Source organism: Neolamprologus brichardi, chromosome 8 (assembly GCF_056152115.1).
Source record: "Neolamprologus brichardi isolate AB-2024 chromosome 8, ASM5615211v1, whole genome shotgun sequence".
NCBI classification, from domain to species: domain Eukaryota; kingdom Metazoa; phylum Chordata; class Actinopteri; order Cichliformes; family Cichlidae; genus Neolamprologus; species Neolamprologus brichardi.
This window is the reverse complement of record NC_142111.1, coordinates 23,573,266-23,595,758: the sequence shown is the minus strand read 5'-3', so window position 1 is coordinate 23,595,758 and position 22,493 is coordinate 23,573,266. Positions and strand designations below refer to the sequence as shown.

The following is a 22,493-nucleotide window of genomic DNA, read 5'->3' as shown; positions in this document are numbered from 1 at the left end:
GAGACTTAAACACGGGGAATCTAATAAACAATGATCTATAACAGGGCAACCCAGGCAAAATAAAACAAGCTTAAGATAACTAAGACTTAAACATAAACAATGAATATCAAAATATAAGAAAGCTCAAAGCAGTGGGTTAAACGACCCAGGACCGTGACACATACAGTGGGGCAAAAAAGTATTTAGTCAGCCACCGATTGTGCAAGTTCCCCCACTTAAAATCATGACAGAGGTCAGTAATTTGCACCAGAGGTACACTTCAACTGTGAGAGACAGAATGTGAAAAAAAAATCCATGAATTCACATGGTAGGATTTGTAAAGAATTTATTCGTAAATCAGGGTGGAAAATAAGTATTTGGTCACCTCAAACAAGGAAAATCCCTGGCTCTCACAGACCTGTAACGTCTTCTGTAAGAAGCTTTTCTGTCCCCCACTCGTTACCTGTATGAATGGCACCTGTTTGACCTCATCATTTGTATAAAAGACACCTGTCCACAGCCTCAACCAGTCAGACTCCAAACTCCGCCATGGCCAAGACCAAAGAGCTTTCGAAGGACACCAGGAAAAGAATTGTAGACCTGCACCAGACTGGGAAGAGTGAATCTACAATAGGCAAGCAGCTTGGTGTGAAAAAATCAACTGTGGGAGCAATCATCAGAAAATGGAAGACATACAAGACCACTGATAATCTCCCTCGATCTGGGGCTCCACGCAAGATCTCATCCCGTGGGGTCAAAATGATCATGAGAACGGTGAGCAAAGATCCCAGAACCACACGGGGGGACCTGGTGAATGACCTGCAGAGAGCTGGGACCAAAGTAACAAAGGTCACCATCAGTAACACACTACAACGGCAGGGAATCAAATCCCGCAGTGCCAGACGTGTTCCGCTGCTGAAGCCAGTGCATGTCCAGGCCCGTCTGAAGTTTGCCAGAGAGCACATGGATGATACAGCAGAGGATTGGGAGAATGTCATGTGGTCAGATGAAACCAAAGTAGAACTTTTTGGTATAAACTCAACTCGTCGTGTTTGGAGGAAGAAGAATACTGAGTTGCATCCCAAGAACACCATACCTACTGTGAAGCATGGGGGTGGAAACATCATGCTATGGGGCTGTTTTTCTGCCAAGGGGACAGGACGACTGATCCGTGTTAAGGACAGAATGAATGGGGCCAAGTATCGTGAGATTTTGAGCCAAAACCTCCTTCCATCAGTGAGAACTTTGAAGATGAAACGAGGCTGGGTCTTCCAACATGACAATGATCCAAAACACACCGCCCGGGCAACAAAGGAGTGGCTCCGTAAGAAGCATTTGAAAGTCCTGGAGTGGCCTAGCCAGTCTCCAGACCTCAACCCCATAGAAAATCTGTGGCGGGAGTTGAAAGTCCGTGTTGCTCGGCGACAGCCCCAAAACATCACTGCTCTTGAGAAGATCTGCATGGAGGAATGGGCCAAAATACCAGCTACTGTGTGTGCAAACCTGGTAAAGACCTATAGTAAACGTTTGACCTCTGTTATTGCCAACAAAGGTTATGTTACAAAGTATTGAGTTGTATTTTTGTTATTGACCAAATACTTATTTTCCACCCTGATTTACGAATAAATTCTTTACAAATCCTACCATGTGAATTCATGGATTTTTTTTTCACATTCTGTCTCTCACAGTTGAAGTGTACCTCTGGTGCAAATTACTGACCTCTGTCATCATTTTAAGTGGGGGAACTTGCACAATCGGTGGCTGACTAAATACTTTTTTGCCCCACTGTATACTGTTTTCCCAGACCCAGTTTAAGTCTTTATTTAATCTTTCTTTAGTTTTAACTGGTTAGCTAGAAATTTCATTTAAGTCTAGTGTTGCTTTACATATTTTGCAGCAACACGTATGCTTCTTCTAAGGATTTGATGATTTCTTTTCATTCCTGAATATATTTGTTTTCTCTTTTCTTTTTTTATGATGTGAATGAAATTATTTTACCTCTCATCACAGCTTTCCCTGCTTCCCAGAGAACAGATGCTCATGATCCAGGCAGTCTAAATATAAAGCCCACTCTTTTTAAAAACATTTAATAAAACCTTCATCTTTAAATCTCTAGTTTTTACTTGGTGACCTCTTTATTTATTTGAATCAAAGACACAGGAGCATGATCTCTGACAGCTATAGGGTTTATCTCAGTGCCTGAAGTGTCACTCAGAGTAGAAAGTATATTCCTTACGGTGAAGGGTGAAGGAAACACCATGCGTCTCAAAGTCCGAAGTCGCACACGTACTGTTTAATTATATTTGTGGATTTGCCAACAGAGCTGAGTTCCTGCTGTCCATTTCTCCATCCATCCATCTTCATCTGCTTTATCCGAGGCCGGGTCGCGGAGGCAGCAGCCTAAGCAAAGAGGCCCAGACCTCCCTCTCCCCAGCCACCTCCTCCAGCTCATCCGGGGGAACACCAAGGCGTTCCCAGGCCAGCCGAGAGATATAATCTCTCCAGCGTGTCCTGGGTCTGCCCCGGGGCCTCCTCCCGGTGGGACATACCTGGAATACCTCACCCAAGAGGCGCCCAGGAGGCATCCTTGTCAGATGCCCGAACCACCTCAGCTGGCTCCTTTCGATGTGGAGCAGCAGCAGCTCTACTCTGAGCCCCTCCCGGATGGCCGGACTTCTCACCCTATCTCTAAGGGAGAGGCCAGCCACCCTTCGGAGGAAGCTCATTTCCGCCGCTTGTATCCGCGATCTCGTTCTTTCGGTCACTACCCACAGCTCGTGGCCATAGGTGAGGGTAGGGACGTAGATCGACCGGTAAATTGAGAGCTTCACTTTTACACTCAGCTCCCTCTTCACCACGACGGACCGGTGCAGTGTCCGCATTACTGCAGCTGCAGCCCCAATCCGTCTGTCGATCTCCATTTCTTCATTTAGTCCAAAATTGAGGTCGCCCCTGAGAACAAATGAGCAACTTTGGTATTCAGAGAGTGCACTAAAAAAAGTGTGGAAGAACGAGGGGTCATGAACATTTGGGCCATATACACTGACAGAACAGAACGTTTTGCTACCTATAAATGATGTAACTATTAGAAATCTACCCTGTGATTGTAAAATGAGCATTTTTATGTATTAAAATTGCTCCTCCCCTTTGCCTCGGGTTATTGCAGGCTGAGAGCACATGAGAAAACTCAGGTGTTTTAAGTTCATCTGTAGCTGCGACAGGTCTATGAGTCTCTTGTAATAAAATAATATCTGCCTGTAGTCACATGGAGCCAGCACCATGCACATTCCATGTGATAAACCTTAGTGTGCCCATAGTTGTGTGTGTGTGTGTGTGTGTAGCTAATGTTGAGCGCTGTGTGTGAATGAGAAAAAACACACTCCCATCGGGTGTAAGAAAGCGTGTGGTGAGAGTTTCCATAAAAGTGCAAATACATAGATCCGAGTGGTGCTTGGTGTTGTGTGATCACATGTGTGCACATTAACTTATATGAGAGATATTATTATATGTGCACACCTGTGTGTGTGTGTGAGTCCTTTATGTCTGTGTGCACTGTGAGGCTGTAGTGTGTATCTGCGTGATCGTGCCGTGCAGATGAAATAATGATTGTGTAATGACAGAGGATGCAGAAGCAGTAAAAAAGAAAGAAAACTAATTGGAAAGGGGTTGTGGGTGAGAGGGAGTGCAAAGATAACAAACAGCCCACGATCTTAGAGGAAAGTTGTGTGTGACTTAGTAGGAAAACAGCTGATCTGTGCAGCGAGAGGAGGGAGAAAAACATGCAAAGGGACACGAGGGAGGGATGAAAGAGAAAAGCCAACATATCTAACAGTTTTATAGCAGTTATCTAACAAGAAATATGGCTGCTGTGTGGCAGAGATCAGTCCAAGAAGTCTGTATTCTCATTTTAATGAGTGAATATGTGTAGTTTTTTTGGTCTGTGACAGATATTTCTTCCGTCTTTGTTTTACAGTTCATGGATGCAATTTAAAAAGCAAGCTAATTAGCTCCAACTTCAGCTTAGCAGCAGGTAAAATGCTGATGCTGAGACTTGAAGTTGCTGACATCAGTGAGTGACACCACTATGGTCATCTTTTATATACAGTCTGAAAAAGAAGAAGAAGGATGATACAACTGGAATTTTATTTTTAGTAACAGAAAAATTGTTCTCAGACTTGTATAGCAAGGAAACTTCAGTTTCTTAACGTAATTATTTGTTAAATATTTTGCACTAAAATTTATTTTTAACTGATTGAAAAAAAATCTGTTATTTAAGGGTGTTTTCAGCCAAACAATAGGGTGATATGTAGAGCAGGGCGATATGACCAAAAATATTTATCACGATATACATTTGAAAATTTGCGATAATGATATGACTGATGATATAATTGACTCTAGACAAAATACTTTACAACTCCACAACTTTATTAGTGCAAAAAACCCCATCAATGTATTTTCACTTAAACAAGCAGCTGTTTTTTATGTGCATTAAAGTTATATAAAAATGTAACAGTGCAAATGCAAAATCCTTGCTGACAGTTTAACCAAAAGGCATTTCCAGTGGAAACTGGCTGACATATCCTCAGCATAACCATGTATAATATCCACAAAACTTAAAAGAGGTTATACACACACTATGGTAATATTGTGTTGAAGCACAGTACGTATCATCAGTGTTGCCAACTTAGCGACTTTGTCGCTATATTTAGCGAGTTTTCAGACCCCCTAGCGACTTTTTTTCTTAAAAAAGTCGCTAAAAAAAGACGTGAAAGCGTATATCGCTTTTACTCTCAACAAGCAGCGGGTGCTATAACGCAGTCAGTTCTTCTTTTACTCTTATGCTGTTTTGTGGATCACAAGGTTTGAAACCACTTATAAACACACACACACAAAGTAACTCCACCAGAGTGCCTATTTCGGGTCACTTTTGCCGGTCCAAGCCCGGGTAAAGGAGCAGGGTTGGAATTGTGACATTAAAAAAACAATAATTGCTAAAATAAATTTAATTTGTAGTTCTAAATAAATTCTAAATGCGTTTAGGACGTTTTTTACTCACTTTATGTCTCTTCCATGATGTTATTTCTCTCTCCAACAACATAGATTACAATTACATTAGCATGACCAATTATGCAAATTAGGTGATGACGTCATTTAGCGACTTCTAGCGACTTTTAGGACAACCAATAGCGATTTTCCTTACTGAGGAGTTGGCAACACTGCGTATCACTCCGCGAGGCTCCGCCTACGATAGCCGTAATGCTCCAACAATCCATGAAGCGGTGCGGCTTCGTAGCTTAGCAAAGTCGCACTAAAACATTTGACAGATTTTCGAGCACCGTGTACGACATAAAATCGTTTCGAGGTCAGTAAACACAACCAGAATTCATACATAAGGCACACGGGATTATAAGGGGCACTGTCGATTTTCAGAAAAATCAAAGGATTGATTTTAAGTGTGCCGTATTTTCCAAACAACACGGTAATAACGACGGCCCGCTAGCATGCGCTACCAAAAATAGTGCTTTGTTGTGGTTCTGACGGACGAAAGCTAAACCAGTTCCACACCACTGAAGTTGCAGCATTTTTACAAACCAGTTCTGGTTCATCCGTTTCATTTAACAATCCACTTTCACTCTTCTCATTCTGCATCGCCGCCATGTGCATATGTAAACATAGGCACTGCGCATGCGCGTTTTACCCATATTCAATCGCGATATTTCATTTTCCTATCGTTGCCCAAAATTACACCAGTATTACCGTGAACGGTATGATATAGCCCAGCCCTAGTGATATGAATAATACCAAACAGCAAAAACTGAATGAAAACTTTTTTTTAAGAACAAAGATGCAGTCTTTCAGAGATTAAGTGTAAAAAAATCTTTGATGCTCACTCTTGAATTTGAATGACTTTGCAGCGTGATGAGATTTTTACATTTTAAAAACAGAATAAGGGTTTATGCTTTCTTAGCTTTTTGAGGAGACTTTAAAGCCTCAGCGTTTTGTAGCATCCTCTGTGTGATGTGTCGGCATCTCTGAGAGCAGCTGTCCCTCTGGGTAAAGATGCCCCTGTTTTTCACCTCAAAGCAGGAGCAAGATAGATGGTGTCACTCTTTTCCTGTGGTATTTTTTGATCAAGGAGAGTGGACTTCTGTTCTGAGGAGAACAGGAGCACAGCGAGAACGGCGAGAGGAAAACACACAATTAAAGCTTTGAAGAAAACTTTGTTCGCTCTGGTTTCCCCCAGCGAGATGATGCTTTGTAAATGTCTTGAAGAGCAGAAGCTGTGCCAAGACACCAGCAGCGGACAGCGATATTACTCATGTGTACGTGCGTGAAATCTCCGGACCTCATGTCCTGTGCTGAGTGTGAGGCAAATGGACAGGATGCATGATGATGTGTTTATTCGCGATGCTAATGAGACATGACACATAAGTGTTGATCACCATGGAGTCTGAACTGTTTTTTTTCCTCCTCATAGGGATGAGGAAGAGCTGCGGAAGTCGTTTTCGGAGCTCGGGGACAGCCTGTGTGACTCCAACTCCTCCAGATCGATGAAGAGGGTAGGCAGCAGCGGGAAGCCCCTGTCGGATGAGTTGCAGCCCACCGGAATGCTGCTGTACAAGAACGGATTCCTGGTTCGCAAAGTCCACGCCGACTCAGACGGAAAGAGAAGTACGAGTTACAAAGTTCAGATTTAGACAATGCTTTGAAACATTTGGCTGCTGCCCAGAGCATCATAAGTGCAACTGTAGGTCAGGTCATGTAGAGCACATCCTGTGTGGAGTGTTTGTACTCCAAAGCGAGATGGTTTTTCTTCAACGGCACAGACTAACACATGCTGAGGATTTGGGATTTTAATGCTTTAATTCCAAGAAAAACAACCAGCATTAAATGTCACATTAATCACTCAAATGTCTTTAAAATAAGCTTTATTATTCAACAACATTTAGGCTGGTATTTGAATTTAAAAGAATGAATCGATCTGAGGAAATACAGAAAGCAAAGACCTCCGTTATTCGCTTCATTGATGAGTCACAATCAGATGAAATCATTTGCACATATTCACAGGTTAACTATGTGTTATTCGTCATGTGGATTTGTTTCTTTTTATGAATATATATACATTAAAAAGTAACCAATATTGACCTCCGTTTAAGTGCGATTTCCCCCAAAAGCATGTACTTTGCTGCTAGTCGTTGGTGCCGGTTGATGCACCAGGTGCCACATTAGATAGGTTTTCACTCCAAAACCAGTTGGTTAGGTTTAGGCTCTCCTGTAGGGAAGAGTGTGAACATGAGAATTAGGGCGTGCTTTGTCCAGTGCAAGCGTCCTCCCCCTGGACAGACACGAGTCTTTTTCTACCTTACTGAGTTGAATGAGCCTGCTGCTGAAAACACTCAGTTTGATGACAATTTACTGCATACATTAAAACATCTAAGCTTCCTCAAAAAGTAGAGTCTGCTACATTTTCAGTGCAGCGATCTGGCAGAGCTTAGTCTACGTTCACACTGCAGGTCTTGATGCTCAATTCCGATTTTTTTGATCAAATCCAATTTTTTTGTCTGCTCGTTCACACTACAAATAAAATGCGACAGCAAACGCGCTCTAGTGTGAACGCTCAAAGCGACCCGCATGCGCAAAAGAAGATGTCACACACAACGCGCTCTGTTCAGACCCAGAGCAAACAGTATTGTTTGACTGATGGCCCTTAATATAAAGACTTCGGACTTCACGTTTCCCAATTTTTGCTTTAAGTTATTTTGTTATTTACATAATAATGTAAATAACCTAATAATGATCCTTATTGCTGTTTTAGAGGAGCGGTGCTTCAAAGGATAGTTGCAGATTTCTGTCAGAATCTGCAGATTATACAGTACAAATAAAATGTTCACGTTTCTCCAACGTTGTCTTCCCAACAGTTTCACTGGATGGCCAGGAAGCGTTGGCAATGTCTTCTCCGATGCTGATAATTGGCGTCTGTCTTGTGTCGGTGACGTAAAAGACGGATTTAATGCGACCTGACCATCAAACAGCAGTCGCTTTCTGAAACATCTGATATGTATCGGATTCAGTACCACATACGAAAGTGACCCAGATCAGATTTGAAAATATCGGATTTGTGCCGTTCACACTGTCATAGCATGATCGGATATGGGTCGCATAGGGTCAAAAAAATCGGATTTGATGCGCTTTCGCCTGCAGTGTGAACGTAGCCTTAGTGGCAGATTTTCGGAGGCATATCTCTTTAATATAGGCTACGTTTCAGGAGGAGGTTGTTGTTATTACTGCACCACTCGAAACCAGTGGAGTTCACCAGTTTCCAGTCTCCTCACCCCTGTTGACACACCCCACAGAGTCTGAGAATTTCTGCAGGTGATGCAGATGTCTGTCAGATCACAGTTGTCAGTGATCCGGCAGGTCATGGCTGTGTCCACCTGCATCCTTATCAACTTCTTTGAATTGTGTTGAAGGCACCTGATATTGGTTAGGTCTAGGCACTAAAACATGTCAACATATCAGCAGTTTGCACCTTTGTTTACCTGGGTTTTCTCCTGGATCTCTGCTTACTTAGCGTAATGCCACCTATGTCAGCCCTGAGCACTCGGTCAGTCACTTTCTGGTTAAATAAAGGTTAAAACTAGATAAATAAGTCAAATCAAATATGGGTGGGCCCTCAAAACACAAATCAAATCCATATGAGATGAGTTAGGACTGGGGCCTCTCACTACAGTGAAAAACACCAAAAATGCTATATAATATATAAATTATACACCAGATTTAGTTGAGGGAAATCACAGATTAGTGATTAGAGTGCATTACTTTCAGCTAAGTGTGGGTAATGTGGGGTGGCTGGAGCTGTGGTTCAATCCCAGGCTGCTCCAGTCTGCGTGCCAAGTATCCTTTGGCTCGCAGACTGGATAATAACCCCTGATGGATGCTCTCCGATGCATCCATCAGAGTGTCAATGTGTGTGAATGTTAGATAGAAATCACCAAGTAAGAAAAGGCATGGAAAAACGGGCTTGCATGAATGGGTGTGAATGAGGCGTGTTGCATGAAGCACTTTGTAGCACGCAGTCGTAAAGACGTTTATGAGAGTGGCACAAACAAGATTTTCCAAATATGTCAGTAATAGACCAGATGAATGTGAGACTGATAACTGTGATGTTCTGGCAGGGAAGTCTGTGTGTTGGATTTATTTATGCGGACAGCCACTACAACACAGATAGCAACAAGTGTGCCCCAGACTGGCAGTTTTCTGTGCTGTGTGTTCACAGTATAAGGGTCGAATGTTAGGTGTGTCAGCTCTCCCCAAAAGTAACTCGAGTCGAGCCCACCTCGTGACCTTTAGGCCACACCTAGCCCAAACAACGAAACGAAATAAAGTGCCATAAGTGGCCCAGATTATACCCTAATGTGTGGACTATCTGGGAACAGACGACACTGGGTTACATATGCAGTTTTGATTGAAGGTTACCTCGATGCACCTCTGACTTAGTGATGCAAAGCTAAGAGCACGCTGTAACTTTGTATCCGTGACTGAAAGTCTGTAATTAACATTTAATGTTTTCTGCTTCTCGCAGCACCGAGAGGGAAGAGAGGGTGGAAGACTTTCTATGCCATCCTTAAAGGGCTAATCCTCTACCTGCAAAAAGTAAGTTTCTCACAGTAGACATATGTTTAGTTATAAAAACGAAATAAATAAATAAAATCTAAAAGGCTGAGTTAGACACAATTTGCAACAGCCACTGTTTGATATTCATTATTCAACCTTTTAAAAAACGGTTGACTGCATCTCCATAAACATCCTGTCTTACTTTCATGCCAGCAGCAGATTTTTAACAGAAGGCGGATCTTTATCCCTGCGGTGAACGTCTCTTTAGAAACCAAACAACAACAAAAAAGTTCTGCACCAAATGTTACCTGCCTGCCTGCCTGCCTGCAAACGAGCTCTTAAGATGATTTATTGATTTATTTAAGAAAAATATCAGCAATGAAAAAAGCAGCAGCTTTGCACTGACAGCTCAAGAAGCAATCTGTCCTTTAGAGTCACGTTTTGGTGCCTACTTCCTGTTTACACGAATACATGTTGCTGTGACATAATGTCCTCGTGCAGGCCGGGCCTTGGCACCGTGCAGAGGACCCATACGGAGCGGCGGTGGGCCTGGGTAACCTCTGCCAACATAACAGGCCACTGCTGCTCCAAATTCCCCCTGAATGCAGAGAAAAATGTGCCTGTCGGGATGCTGTGGCTCTGTTCTCTAAAATAATAACTGAACTTTATTTTTACGGAGGTTTTTTCACTAAGGTCTTCAAGGTTAATTCAAGGCTCATGATTCTTGTGGTGTGTGTCGTCAACACAAGTCCTGTGTAAGGATTTACAGTGACCTTTGACCTCTCCTTCAAGATCAATAGATGAATTTGAAGGTCAAAGTGATAATAATGCTTTACAGAGCTATTCAAAACCACGTTTCTTATTTTTTTAGACAATAACATAAACTTGTGACATGTGACTAATTATGCTATATGCAGAGCTATTATTTATGTTTTCATGTCATTTTTATAGAACTAAAAGTGCGGAAATATTTACTTTTTATAAAGGTCACATATGTGATGTGGAGGAATAATATCCGTTAGCACGTTTAGGCCTGGGGCGGTGCGGTGGTTCAAACCCACAGCAAGAAGATTTCAGGCTCAAATCCAGCAGCCAGGTATTGAGTTTGTTCTCCTAGAAACATGGATGTTAGGTTAACTGGTGGGTAAATGTTGGCTGTAGGGGTGAATGTGAGCATAAGTAAATACAATAACATCTAATAAACCTTTGTGAGATCAGCTTTATCAAATAAAAACTTAATGGAGAACGTGACGCTTTGTCAGTATATTTTGGTTATTGATTACCCTGGGATTTGTAGACGTATGCATTCAAATCAAAATGATTAATTTGGATGTTTTTAAGTTAAATTAAATTGTGGTAAAAAAAAATCTTCCACTAGTGCTTCAGTTTACAATACAATACAATACAACTTTATTTGTATAGCACATTTAAAAGACCAGTGGTACACCAAAGTGCTTTACAATAAAAACAGGAAAATTAAGACAGTAAATAAAAGACTATTAACAAAGTACCACATATGTCATCAGGTTAAGGGCACTAATTATACAACAATAAAAGGGAATATAAGAACAAAGTTACTAAGAACAGATATAGCTAAAAGATAAAGTACATAAATAAGAAATTGAACCAAATATAAAACAGGGACGCTAACTAGATGGAAAAGCTTTGTTGAATAAATGAGTTTTTATAGCGATAGGAAGGTTGTTCCACAGATTCGGTGCAACCAGGTCAAAAGCACGGTCACCCCTAGATTTAAGTCTAGATCTAGGCTGAGCCAGGAGTAATTGGGCTGAAGACCTGAGGGCTCGCCCAGGGACATATAGACTAAGAAGATCGACAAGATAACGAGGGGCTAAATTATTTATAATTTTAAAGGTGAGCAACAATATTTTAAATTCAACGCGATATTTTATGGGTAACCAATGCAAATCAATAAGAACTGGGGTGATAGAGTTTAGATATGAGAACTGTCAAAACTCAAGCCTTTAAAGTTAGCTGAGGTATGAGTCAAGTAATATTTAAAAACATTTTTTTTTATCAAATTAAAAATAATTTGAGAAGTTTACGTCCACAGCTTTGTTCTTCCTTAATGAAAACGTATACGTCTGTCATGAAACCAAAATATCTTCAACTCAAATAAGGTATCAAATATATAATTTATATTTTTATTCTTACTGTTGAACGATTTTTTAATAATTAACTAAAACTAAACTTAAAAAATTAAAACTAAAAGTTAAAACACATATTGTTTACCAGAAATTTAAAAAAGAAAAGAAAAGAAACTAGACCTTTAAAGAAAATCAAAACTAAATCAAATGGTGATTGTGTACATGCAAAACTAACCATAATAAAATAAAAATATGTAGGAAATAACTATTTTAAGTATTAATAATAATAATAAGGTCAATACAACCTGAGGAGGCACTGATCTCTGCATAGCTGCGACAAACAACAAGAAACTAATTAAAACTAGACTAAAAACCTGATGAGAGACGCCTACAGAGCTCACATTCAGAGCAATATCAGTTGCTTCATGTAAATGTGTATAAGCGTCACCCACTCCTCCAATAAAATATGATCATAGTCAGCATCTTTAATGAGCGTTTGCACCGCAACACACCATTCTCCTTCATACCTGTCGTTCCAGGGGGAGTACAGGCCCGATAAGCAGCTCTCTGATGAGGACCTGAAGAACGCCGTGTCCATCCATCACTCTCTGGCAATGAAAGCTTCAGACTACAGCAAGAGACCCAACGTGTTTTACCTGCGGACGGCGGACTGGAGGGTGTATCTCTTCCAAGCGCCGTGAGTCTCTTTATGCTCTGAGCTTGAACAAACGCACACACTGTACGATTTATAGCTCCCACGCCGAGCAGCGTGCACAGCTGTGCAACATCTGCAGCAGAGCAGAAAATTCAGAGAGCTAAAAAAAAAAAAGAACAAATAAGAAACACCCATGTTTTATTCCACTCTTCTCTTAGTGCTGACTTGCCGTCTCTGGCAATGTTAAACTGAACAGTCAAAAGTATGTGGACACCCCTGTTTTTAACTACATGAGCCCACATGAACAGATACTGGTGGATGTTGGGGTGGTGGAGGGGTTGAATCTGCAGGAAGCGATGCAAGCAAAGAGCTGCGCTGATATTCCAGAGGGGGGAGGAGGTTTGGTATGTGACACAGCACAGCTCAAGCTGCACGCCTGAACTTGCTTTCAGCCTTTGTTCTGTTTCACTTCGTGTCACGTGGAAATCTGAACTGCATAAAGTCATGAACTTACGTGCTTAATTCTGGAGTCTATTCCAACTACCATAGTGCGAGAGGTGTCGCAAACCCTGCACAGTGAAGATAAGTGCCAATCGAAAACAATACATAAATGGTAAAAAAAGGCTATAAAACATGATTAAAAGGAAACTCAAATGCAGTATCACATAAAATAGAAGTCTGTAAAGGTGTGTTTTATGAGGCAAATCATTCTTCAAGCCTTTGCTCCTCAGGTAGGTCCTTTTAAAGCCGGGGACCCTGATTACACCCTTGCCCAGCCTTTTGGAACAGACAGAAAGATCCACCTGAAGAATAAGGCTGTGCACTGGCTTATAAGGAGTCAACATTTCTGCTCTGACCCAGATGCACTTTAAAATGAATCAATAAAATCCAACCATCCTACAAAACCAAAGCCGGGATTTGGGGTTATTGAATCGATGGCATGAGCAGAGGCTGATTCGATTCACAATACTATGGTGTCCACATATTTCTGGCCATAGCTGATAACAGCTGAATGTCCACCCTCAGCAGCACTCATGTGCTTACAGATTAGTGATACATGGAGAGGATGCGCGATGAAGGTGAAGGTGTGTGTCTGTGTGTGTGTGTCTTAGCAGGATCCAGGAAGTGGCACATGATTGGCCACATGTTTCAGGCCCCAGGAGGACCGGCTCTGTGCTCCAGTTGCAGCTTGCATTTGTCCCAGATACTGTACCCCTCTCTGCGCCTTTCTCCTCTCCTCGTCTCTCTCTCCTCCCGCCTCTCCCTGATGATTTAAGCGATGCTGTCTGATTCGATCTGATATTACTCGGGCTCTTAATGGGCCTGTTAATGTAAAACAGGACTTTTTTTTCTCTCTCTCATCTGTTAATTGGCTCCAAAATAATTTCTTTGTTAACAGCAGCGCTGCTTTCTCTGATAATTATCCCTTTGATGTTGTAAACCAGCCATGAGCGGATGTGAGCGGGCATCGCAGAGGAGAAGCATTTGTACTGTATGTGTTTTGGAGTTTAAGACTTGTTTGTAATTAATCGTGCGTGTGCGTCTGTGTTAATCATCTCAGGAACGCGGAGCAGATGCAGTCTTGGATCACACGGATCAACACGGTGGCCGCCATGTTCTCATCTCCTCCTTTTCCAGCAGCCATCGGCTCGCAGAAGAAGTTCAGCCGGCCACTCCTGCCGGGGACGATGTCGAAACTGTCCGAGGTATCCTAACTTTAATGAGTCTGACAGGCGGCTGATTCCACTCTGAGTCTATCAAAGTAAATAAAAGATGAGCGTAGCTTCTGTTTAAGTGGTTTAAAGTGGCCTAAGCCTCCATTAATCACCAGCAGGGGGCGACTCTTGAAGTTGTAGAAAAAGAAAAGTCTGATTGTGCACAAGCTTAAGAACTCCACGTGGAGTCACATGGTCTCTTAGTTAAACTTTAGTTCACTTTAGACCCAAACCATGCCAATAAAATGCTCGACCAGGAAATCAGTTCCACCTCTGGGTCAGTTTTAAGTTTTTCCTCTCATAATCTTGGTTTTAACTCTGTGCTCTCAGGAGGAGCAGGTCAGATCCCATGAAGCTCGATTCAGAGCCATCTCCACTGAACTGGCCGAGCTGCGCTCTTATCCACCTGACCGCAAGGTGAAAGGACGCGAGCTGGAAGAATACCGCCAGCGAGATGAGTACCTGGACTTTGAGGTGAGCTGGATTCACGAATGAGGAATCGAGTATTTACATGAAACTCTCTCGCCTTAAATTTAGATTTTCTTATTTTCTTTTTTTATAGAAAACGCGGTACGGGACCTACGTCATGTTGCTGCGAGCTAAAATCCGAAGCGGCGAGGAAGACCTGTCTGTATTCGAGTCTCAGCTTCTGGAGGACAACGGGCTGCAGAGGGCTCACTCCAGCCCCACGCTGCAGGACAGCAGCCAGGCCAGCCTGGCCAGCAGCACCAGGGACGGCGGCAACAGCAGCAAAGCCAGCGGCTGCAGCAGCAAGCAGCGGCAGGAAGGCCAGAGACACAGCTACCGACAGGCCGTCAAGAAGTGAGACGGGGTGGGGGCGCCGGGAGCGGCACGGCGTTGCACTGCCAGCGGCAGGCTGTCTCCCTGCAGAGGTTTTGTTTGGAGCTCTGCTTGAAGGGGGGAGCAGGAGTGAGGGTCTACCCCACGCCTTCCCCCAAAACACGAGGCCCTACCCGGCACCCCAATCTTCTCATCTAACCGAGGAGGTGCAGATCCTGTGACTGGCAGACAGGCTAGTGCAGGAGGTGGGAGGGAGCGCTGGGAGGTCACGGATCTGCAGACGAGGTGTCTTTGAGAACGTACGCTGGGTGCCGCAGCAGACTGTGAGGCAGAGAGGCTGCTTACGGATCGGACGGGGCAGCGCACAGGGACCTCCATCCAGCATCCTTTCCTTTCTTCTTCCCCTTTTGTTCTTTCAAGGCACCTCCGGCCGCGTTCTCACACCTTTTTTCTTGACCTTACACTCCGTCTTTTGGGACCAAACACGTTTACACACACTTTGAATTGTCATCACATTATAGACGACTGACGATTTGATTTCTGTTGAATTTCTGCCGCCGCTCTTGAGGTGAAGCGCTGTAATAATAATTACTAAAAAACAAAAACTTAGGAAACATCACCAGGTCTACGGAGCCATTACATTCCAGCTCCTTTTTTTCCCACCACGGTGTGTTCACATTCCACACAGGAGCTGTAAATTCCAGCTTTCAGCTCCTGTATGTTTCGCTGAAGGTGGTTTCCAGTTAAATAAGTGTGTGGCTGCAGAATGCGACGCGACGAGATGGTGCCGCTGCGTGCAGCTCGTCTTTCCTCCTTTCTCTAGCCGCTGACGGCCAACTAGAGGCGACGACGTCAGCAGGAGTTCACAGTCCTGATATGCAGCAAAACACTGCATGACACAAAGAGAAAGAGGTCTTTTTTCTTTTCGTTTTTTTGCTCTACTTGAACTCGAGCATCTCTTGCTTTTTGCTTCTGTCCGGTGATGTGCTTCTGTTCTCTTTCTTGGCCGAATGTTGTTTTCTGCAGTGATCCGCATGCCTGCATCCAGCACTGCTTCTTTTAGGGCTTTTTACTACTTTGAAGGCAAAAATCTGAGAGCGGAGAAGCTGCTCTCGTGAGGGGTGGGGAGCAGGTTCGTTCAGTCACTCTCCTCATGCCAGTGCCATACCCAACACGTGTAATCTTCATCTGTACTTATAAACCCGACTCACTGGACAGACCCTGAATGTTCTTTGTTTTTCGATATTTTTACAGTATTTTACAGTCATTTGTTGGTGTTGAACTTCACGTGTATGTCAAGTGTATGATGAAATATCTCTTTGTAAACATCCAGGATATGTTGTATATAACGCACCATATATTGTAGGATATATGACAGTATATTTACAATATATTCAGCACACTCATGAGAAGCTGCATTGGGTACACACACACACACAAGTCTGGAAATCGCTACTTGGTAATCACATTATTTTATTTTTTCTTACAAACTTTATGAATATTATCAAAATAAGTCTATCAAAGATTAGTAAGGGTGAGTTTTTTGCAGGATTTTAGTGTAAAAAGAAAATTCTCGTGAGGATTTAAGCTCCAGTGGGAACTACTCCAAAGACAGATCATGCTCGAGGTCCTTTGAGAGTCAGCAGCCAGCTCGGTAACACCCCCCGGGCAGTTTAATGAATCCCCCCAAATAAAATGAATTAGGGAGAGAGCCTTAACTCTGATTTAGTGGTCTCTGAGACGCATCAACTGGACTTTTAAAGAAACCGGTCAAAATATTAGGTTTAAAAGTTACACTCCTTCTACCCAACACTGTTAACATCTCTGTTTAACCCACCATAGACTTATGCTGTCAATACCATAAGCCAAGAAAAGTACTCTTCTCTTTTCTACGATGAAGAGTAGATAAACTCGCCACAACACCGGTGAAATTTTGCAGATCCAAATATCTTCTAAATACTTGAACTCATAGTCTCTGCACTTCCTGTTTCATAGGGGCACTTGTGAGATAATCCATGGTGATTGGGGATCTTCGGAGGCCAAAACAGCAAATTTTGTGGTGTAAACATTTGTTATTGTTATGTTTTTGAAAGAAGAGATTAATCTATAGTTCAGTTTTTTTTTACTATTTTTATTTTTTATTTTATTTATTACCCCGGGGCAGACCCAGGACACGCTGGAGAGATTATATCTCTCGGCTGGCCTGGGAACGCCTTGGTGTTCCCCCGGATAAGCTGGAGGAGGTGGCTGGGGAGAGGGAGGTCTGGGCCTTTTTGCTTAGGCTGCTGCCCCCGCAACCCGGCCTCGGATAAAGCGGATGAAGATGGATGGATGGATGGATTTTTTTTATTAGAGATGTAAAAACTACCCTGAGTCACTTTATGGAATCTGTGAATTTGATTTCAAACAGGAAGCTTGGAAAATAGGTGCCGTCAGATCAGAGTGACTGCAGCGTGCCTGTGGTGAATCCTTGTCCCACCAATCAGCATGCGTTAGCAAAATGTCAGCAGTTAATTGACAGTTTTAGTCTTTCTGGAAAAATAAATTGGAAGCATATTTTATTTGCAGACATGTTATCTGTACTATATTTCTAAAAACTAAAAGAAGTGTGTGTTTTGTTTTTGCCTTTGTCTAGAAGCAAGTGTACATATTAATTTTACCTCTAATTCATTAAGGACTTTCTCAAGAGTGCCCCCTTCCTGAATCGCATCAAATTTCTCTACAAGAGTATTAACAGAAAGAGGAATAACTCCCCCAGATCAGCTCTGCAATCTAAATGAAAGGATAAAGGGCTTTAAATTTAATTATTGCGTCACAGAGACAGAAAACTGGATATTTAGTCAAATCTCATTTTGAAAAAATGCTTCAAAAGTTTGGCGACTTTACACTTGACTTCAAAAAGGGCTCAATCCGAAAGTGCAAAAACAAAAAAAAAGTCTTTGATTATCCTAACAGAGCACTGAATAGCACTGCAAGTGCTCACACAGTTTTCTACAATACATAGAAGATAAAGCTCCTGCCAGGATACAGCTGAAACAGCAGCACAACTTTACCGTTAATATGTGCGATGCAACAAAACGATTGGCTCATATCTCTCCGGGGACTCTGAGTGCCACGGCTTCTCTCTCTTATAATGTCTCATTGTTTGCCATGAGCTAATGGCACGATTCAAACTGGATCAGGGCTGATACTGTTGTAAAAGATGCGTGGAAAAAAGAATGAAAACAGAATGTAAAAAAGAAGAAGACAAAGAAACTCCTTATTCAGGAGTGAGTGCGATTATGTGTTTGTGTGTGGGCGGACTGATCTAATTATGGAACCACATAATGTTTGGTAGCCATATACACTTCATAGCATTATTAATGCACAGCCATTTATTACTCAGGCTTTAAAACGACACCTTGAGCAGCTGCAGTGCCAGCGTCCAACCAGCAGGGAGAGCTGTCAGCATTCACCCATGTTCTTTCAGCCATAATCACACCTGCTGCACCTGCAGTCAATATGCACGGCGTCACCCGCTCGCCCGAGCAGGTTGGTGGGGGCGGGTATTGCAGGGCTAAATGAGATAGGACCTGTTTGTATTGTAACTACGGATGTCAAGTCTGAGTGTGTTTTGGGAGTGTGTGCTTATGTGAAAGGCTGCAGAGAGCCTTCCAGACCATCTGACTTTTATCCAGCGCCAAATGTGTTGTTTTAAGCTGTACAGTTTCTAGAACAGATGATTGAATATTCAGGCTTAAGCGTGTCACGGTGTAAGTCTCTTAATCATGTAGATACCTGCAGCGTAGAGCTGAATCTACCCAGAATTTTTGGTTATTGACTGTCATGTGAGTCATTTTAAGGCAGCATCCTCCCCAGTAGTCATCAGCCTTTATGTCTTATGTGACACTTTTACTTGCTTTGAGGGCTTTTTCTAAGACAGAAGAAGCAGTTTAAAGACATTTATGCCCAATTTTCAGCAGCTTATTTCATTTAAAGCTCATCGCCTGCTTCTCTTGTCTGCACCTTTGCGCACTGGTGGTATTAAAAGGTTTTATGTGTATATTGTTGCCATAACTGACCTCCTGTACATTTCGTGTAACTTTACAGACTTTGTACGTGTGTGTTATTAGTAATGTTTGCTGTCTGTTACGTGGCCAAACTGTCAATAAGCAGCCAGACTTACAATGAGTACCTTAACACTGACCTATTCTGCTCATTTACAGCTATATATCTTCAGTCTTAGACTTAACTAGCGTAGCTTTGCATGATCCAGAGCTCAACAATAATCCTGGTTTAGCTGATACTGGGCCCTTGGGGAGGAAGGCATCCTCTGTCTGAAAATGAAACAGTTTTAGACAGAGGATACCTTCCTCCTTATTGGTTGCCTGTCGTAACACTTTACACCACAGCAGGTGGGCGGGGCTTCTGTGCTCAGATCACCTCATTAGGAATCACAGAGTTAAGAGTATCAGCAGCCACTTTGGATTTGGTTGATTTATACAAATAATGGCCGAAATATTTTGAAACTATGTCCGTGTTTGATATGAGCATCCATCATTCAAACAGAATATAAATAACGGTAAATAAGGAAAAGCATAATAGGTCTACACAGATAAAATGTGAAAACACTTGTCAGATTTTATCTTGAAAATCTACACGTCTTGTTATTGCATACACAAGAAACTGTTATCTATGTTACCCTAAAAGTAAATGTTTTTCGTGTGTGTTTTAGTCGTTTTAGTTCGTCTGTGTTGACATCGTACGTGTCTCATAACAAGCAGCCAAACTGCACATGAATTTTGTGCTATTTTTTATAAAGATGTATTCAAATTTCTGTTTTCTCTGTCAACTGCTGCTTCTGATGTCTAGGCTCAAATAACAGGAGAGCTGAAGGAAATTTCACTTTTTAAATGTGAGGATTTTCTGCTTAAATGTGAGGGAAGAGTTCTCAATAGCTTTTTCGTACCTTTATGCTAATATTTTATGATATGCCCTCAAATGGTTGATCAGAAATTCAATCAGAAGTCTCCATTTTTTGCTTAGAGGCCAGATTACCCTGTTAATGGTGCAAATTCTCCAATATATGAGTATAATAATGAAACGCCTGTAAGCACGTGGGTTTGGGGACCCTTGGGGCAGTGGCCCATTCGACCTAATTTTGGTAATCCAGCGCTGCTGTCTGCACAAGATAACAATAAATATCATCTTTTTCAAGTTTTAGGGCTCCACAGACTCGATGCAAAAACATTTATATTTTTAAATATAAATGACAACATGATTTGACCTGTCAGAGCAGCAGGGCCCTGGGCGGTCACCCAACTGATCCTAAACTGGTTCTGGCACCAGATTTAAACCAAAATTAACCCTTAACCAAGCAACATATCAGCTGCATGCCTCATCTGATGCCTTAACCCGGGCAGCCTTTCATTCAATCAACAAAAACAGTGCTGACATTCAAAAGAGTTTAATAGTTGAAAGGTAACTAAGAATTAAACTCAGTTTGATTCAATGTTAGTTATATAGTACCAAATCACATCAACAGTGGAAAGGAAAAACTGGCAAACGTGGGAAGGAAAAACTCCCTTTTAACAGGAAGAAACTCACAAGGAGAAGAGGCTAAGGGAGGAGCGGTTATCTGCTGCAACTGGTTGGTGGTGAATCTTAAACTCATAAAATTCAGAATCTCTTTCACAAGAGTGTCCTAGGCCAGCTTTGACCTCGCATGTTAGCTCAATGTTACTTTACTGAGGTCGAACTCCTCTATCAGCTACTGTGTTTTGCTATCTTTAATGCAGTTATTGGTGCGCATAGCCTCCATACTATTGCCAACTCTGTGGCCAGATCAGTTTCACCATTTATTAACCGACTGTTTGGGGATATAAAGAGCTGCACTGAAGTGCGATCCATAAAGTGCCAAAGCCAAACCAACAACAGCGAGAGCAGTCACTTAATCGTCTGTGGCTTTATATGCAGTACAGATTTAAAGCAGTTTAGAGTCTTCACTGTATCTCAAAGTTTTCCCCTTCCCACCGCCTCTCTCCATGTGTTCTCACCACTCACATACATCACGGAGCAGCAGCTGGTCCTCCATGGCACTGGTTAGCATAGAAATGCCTGGTTCCCCTTGATGACGCCTGCGTGATACTCAAGTCAAAGTGTTGCACCGCGTTCACAGACGTAGGATATCTGCAGCTCAAACTGTCTCTTCAGCGTGCACTTGTACATCACAGCCTCATTTCTGAATGTAAATAAAGCATGAGATATTACGGCCTGCTTTCATTTATATTATGGTTAGAGTATTAAAAGAAGGCTTAATATATAAGGTAGGTCAGCATTTTTTCCTGTCCGTGAGCTCATGGTCATTTCTCTCTTTTTGTTTTTAATCAATGTGAATGAAGGGAATGGCTATATTTAATGCTGTTGTATGCTGTCGTGTTTTAGAGACTTGAGCCAGCTCATACGAATCTTTTTACATGTAGAGGTCTGGTCTGATCCGTCTCAGTGTTTTTTAGACTGGTGCAGATAAGGCGATGTTCATTTTATGCTATACATACAGTGAGCTACATGTGTCACTGCCTTGTTATAACTCACCAAGGAAATGTTGTTTGTGAGCTTCTCACTTTGAGAAGCATAGGAGATAAAAATAAAAGTGTTTTGAAAGGTTTGCTGCACGTGTGAACATCATTGCGTGGAACGTAAAGTGCCGTACTTAAGCGCTTTAGTCATGTGCATTAGTTGAATGCTTCTGTACAAATTTCACATGTGAGACTTCAAAAAATGTGCTTATAAAATAGAGTGCTTTATTAAGCACCAGTTAAACTACTATAATGTATAAACATTTGCTCCACCTTGACCAGCTACAGTATTAAAAGGCAGCCTACATGTTAATATATGAGTTTGAATGACCCATTAATATAACGCAGCACTAAAACAGGTGATTCTTTTACACAATGAGTAGAGTTTATGTTGATGTACTTTTTATCTTACATTATGGTATTAGATCCATCGCTGGTGTGCACAAGGAGCTGATTATACTGTTATCAGCTAAAATGTACTGTTTTTTGCCTCTATTAACACATCTCCAGGGAAAAAAGACTGAAAAATCTAGCCAGTTGCCATCTTTTATTAACAGTCTATGCAACCCCTCTTTTCACAGTGGTTTAAGTGTTATTAAAATCAGCTGGTCACAAAATACACATTTGGGGCTCTTGGGGGAGTTTGCCATTTTGGTCCAAGTTCCACTCTAATGCACAAGATTCAAATTAATGTTTTAATTCTGCAGCTGAGGAATCTGAGTGTCCTCAGCTTACTCACAAAGCAGATTGGGTCTGGCCCAGTAACATACACAAAAAACAAACAAACAAACAAAAAATCCTCATATACACAAAACTAAAACAAAATAAAGAAAACCGTCCTTCATGTGTGGTCCAAAGAACGGCTGGTAGAATAAGACTGGTCACACAGCCACAGCTGGACCTGCCTGGGTTTATGTCAGGTTTTAGTTCTGGCACCAGGTGTAAGCCTCATAAAACAACTGTCTCACTTACAGCTAGATTATTTATTAAATCACAATGTTTCTGTCCATCCAACCTTCATTGGTTGTATATTCTTACCAGACACCTTTCTAGAGCTAAAAAA

General features: G+C 42.0%; 1 protein-coding gene across 2 annotated transcripts in view; it reads left to right on the top strand.

Annotated features, from left to right (window-relative positions):
* LOC102780603 (uncharacterized) overlaps positions 1–20,647 on the top strand; it is a 107,946-nt gene extending 87,299 nt beyond the window's left edge. For both annotated transcript variants that reach the window (XM_087844895.1, XM_087844894.1), the window contains exons 12-17: positions 6,458–6,651; positions 9,563–9,633; positions 12,242–12,399; positions 13,919–14,063; positions 14,403–14,546; positions 14,635–20,647. In XM_087844895.1, the coding sequence (XP_087701021.1) occupies positions 6,458–6,651; positions 9,563–9,633; positions 12,242–12,399; positions 13,919–14,063; positions 14,403–14,546; positions 14,635–14,898 (976 nt within the window). In that variant the 3' untranslated portion in view covers positions 14,899–20,647. The remainder of the gene's footprint in view (positions 1–6,457; positions 6,652–9,562; positions 9,634–12,241; positions 12,400–13,918; positions 14,064–14,402; positions 14,547–14,634) is intronic.
* Positions 20,648–22,493: the final 1,846 nt, after the last annotated feature.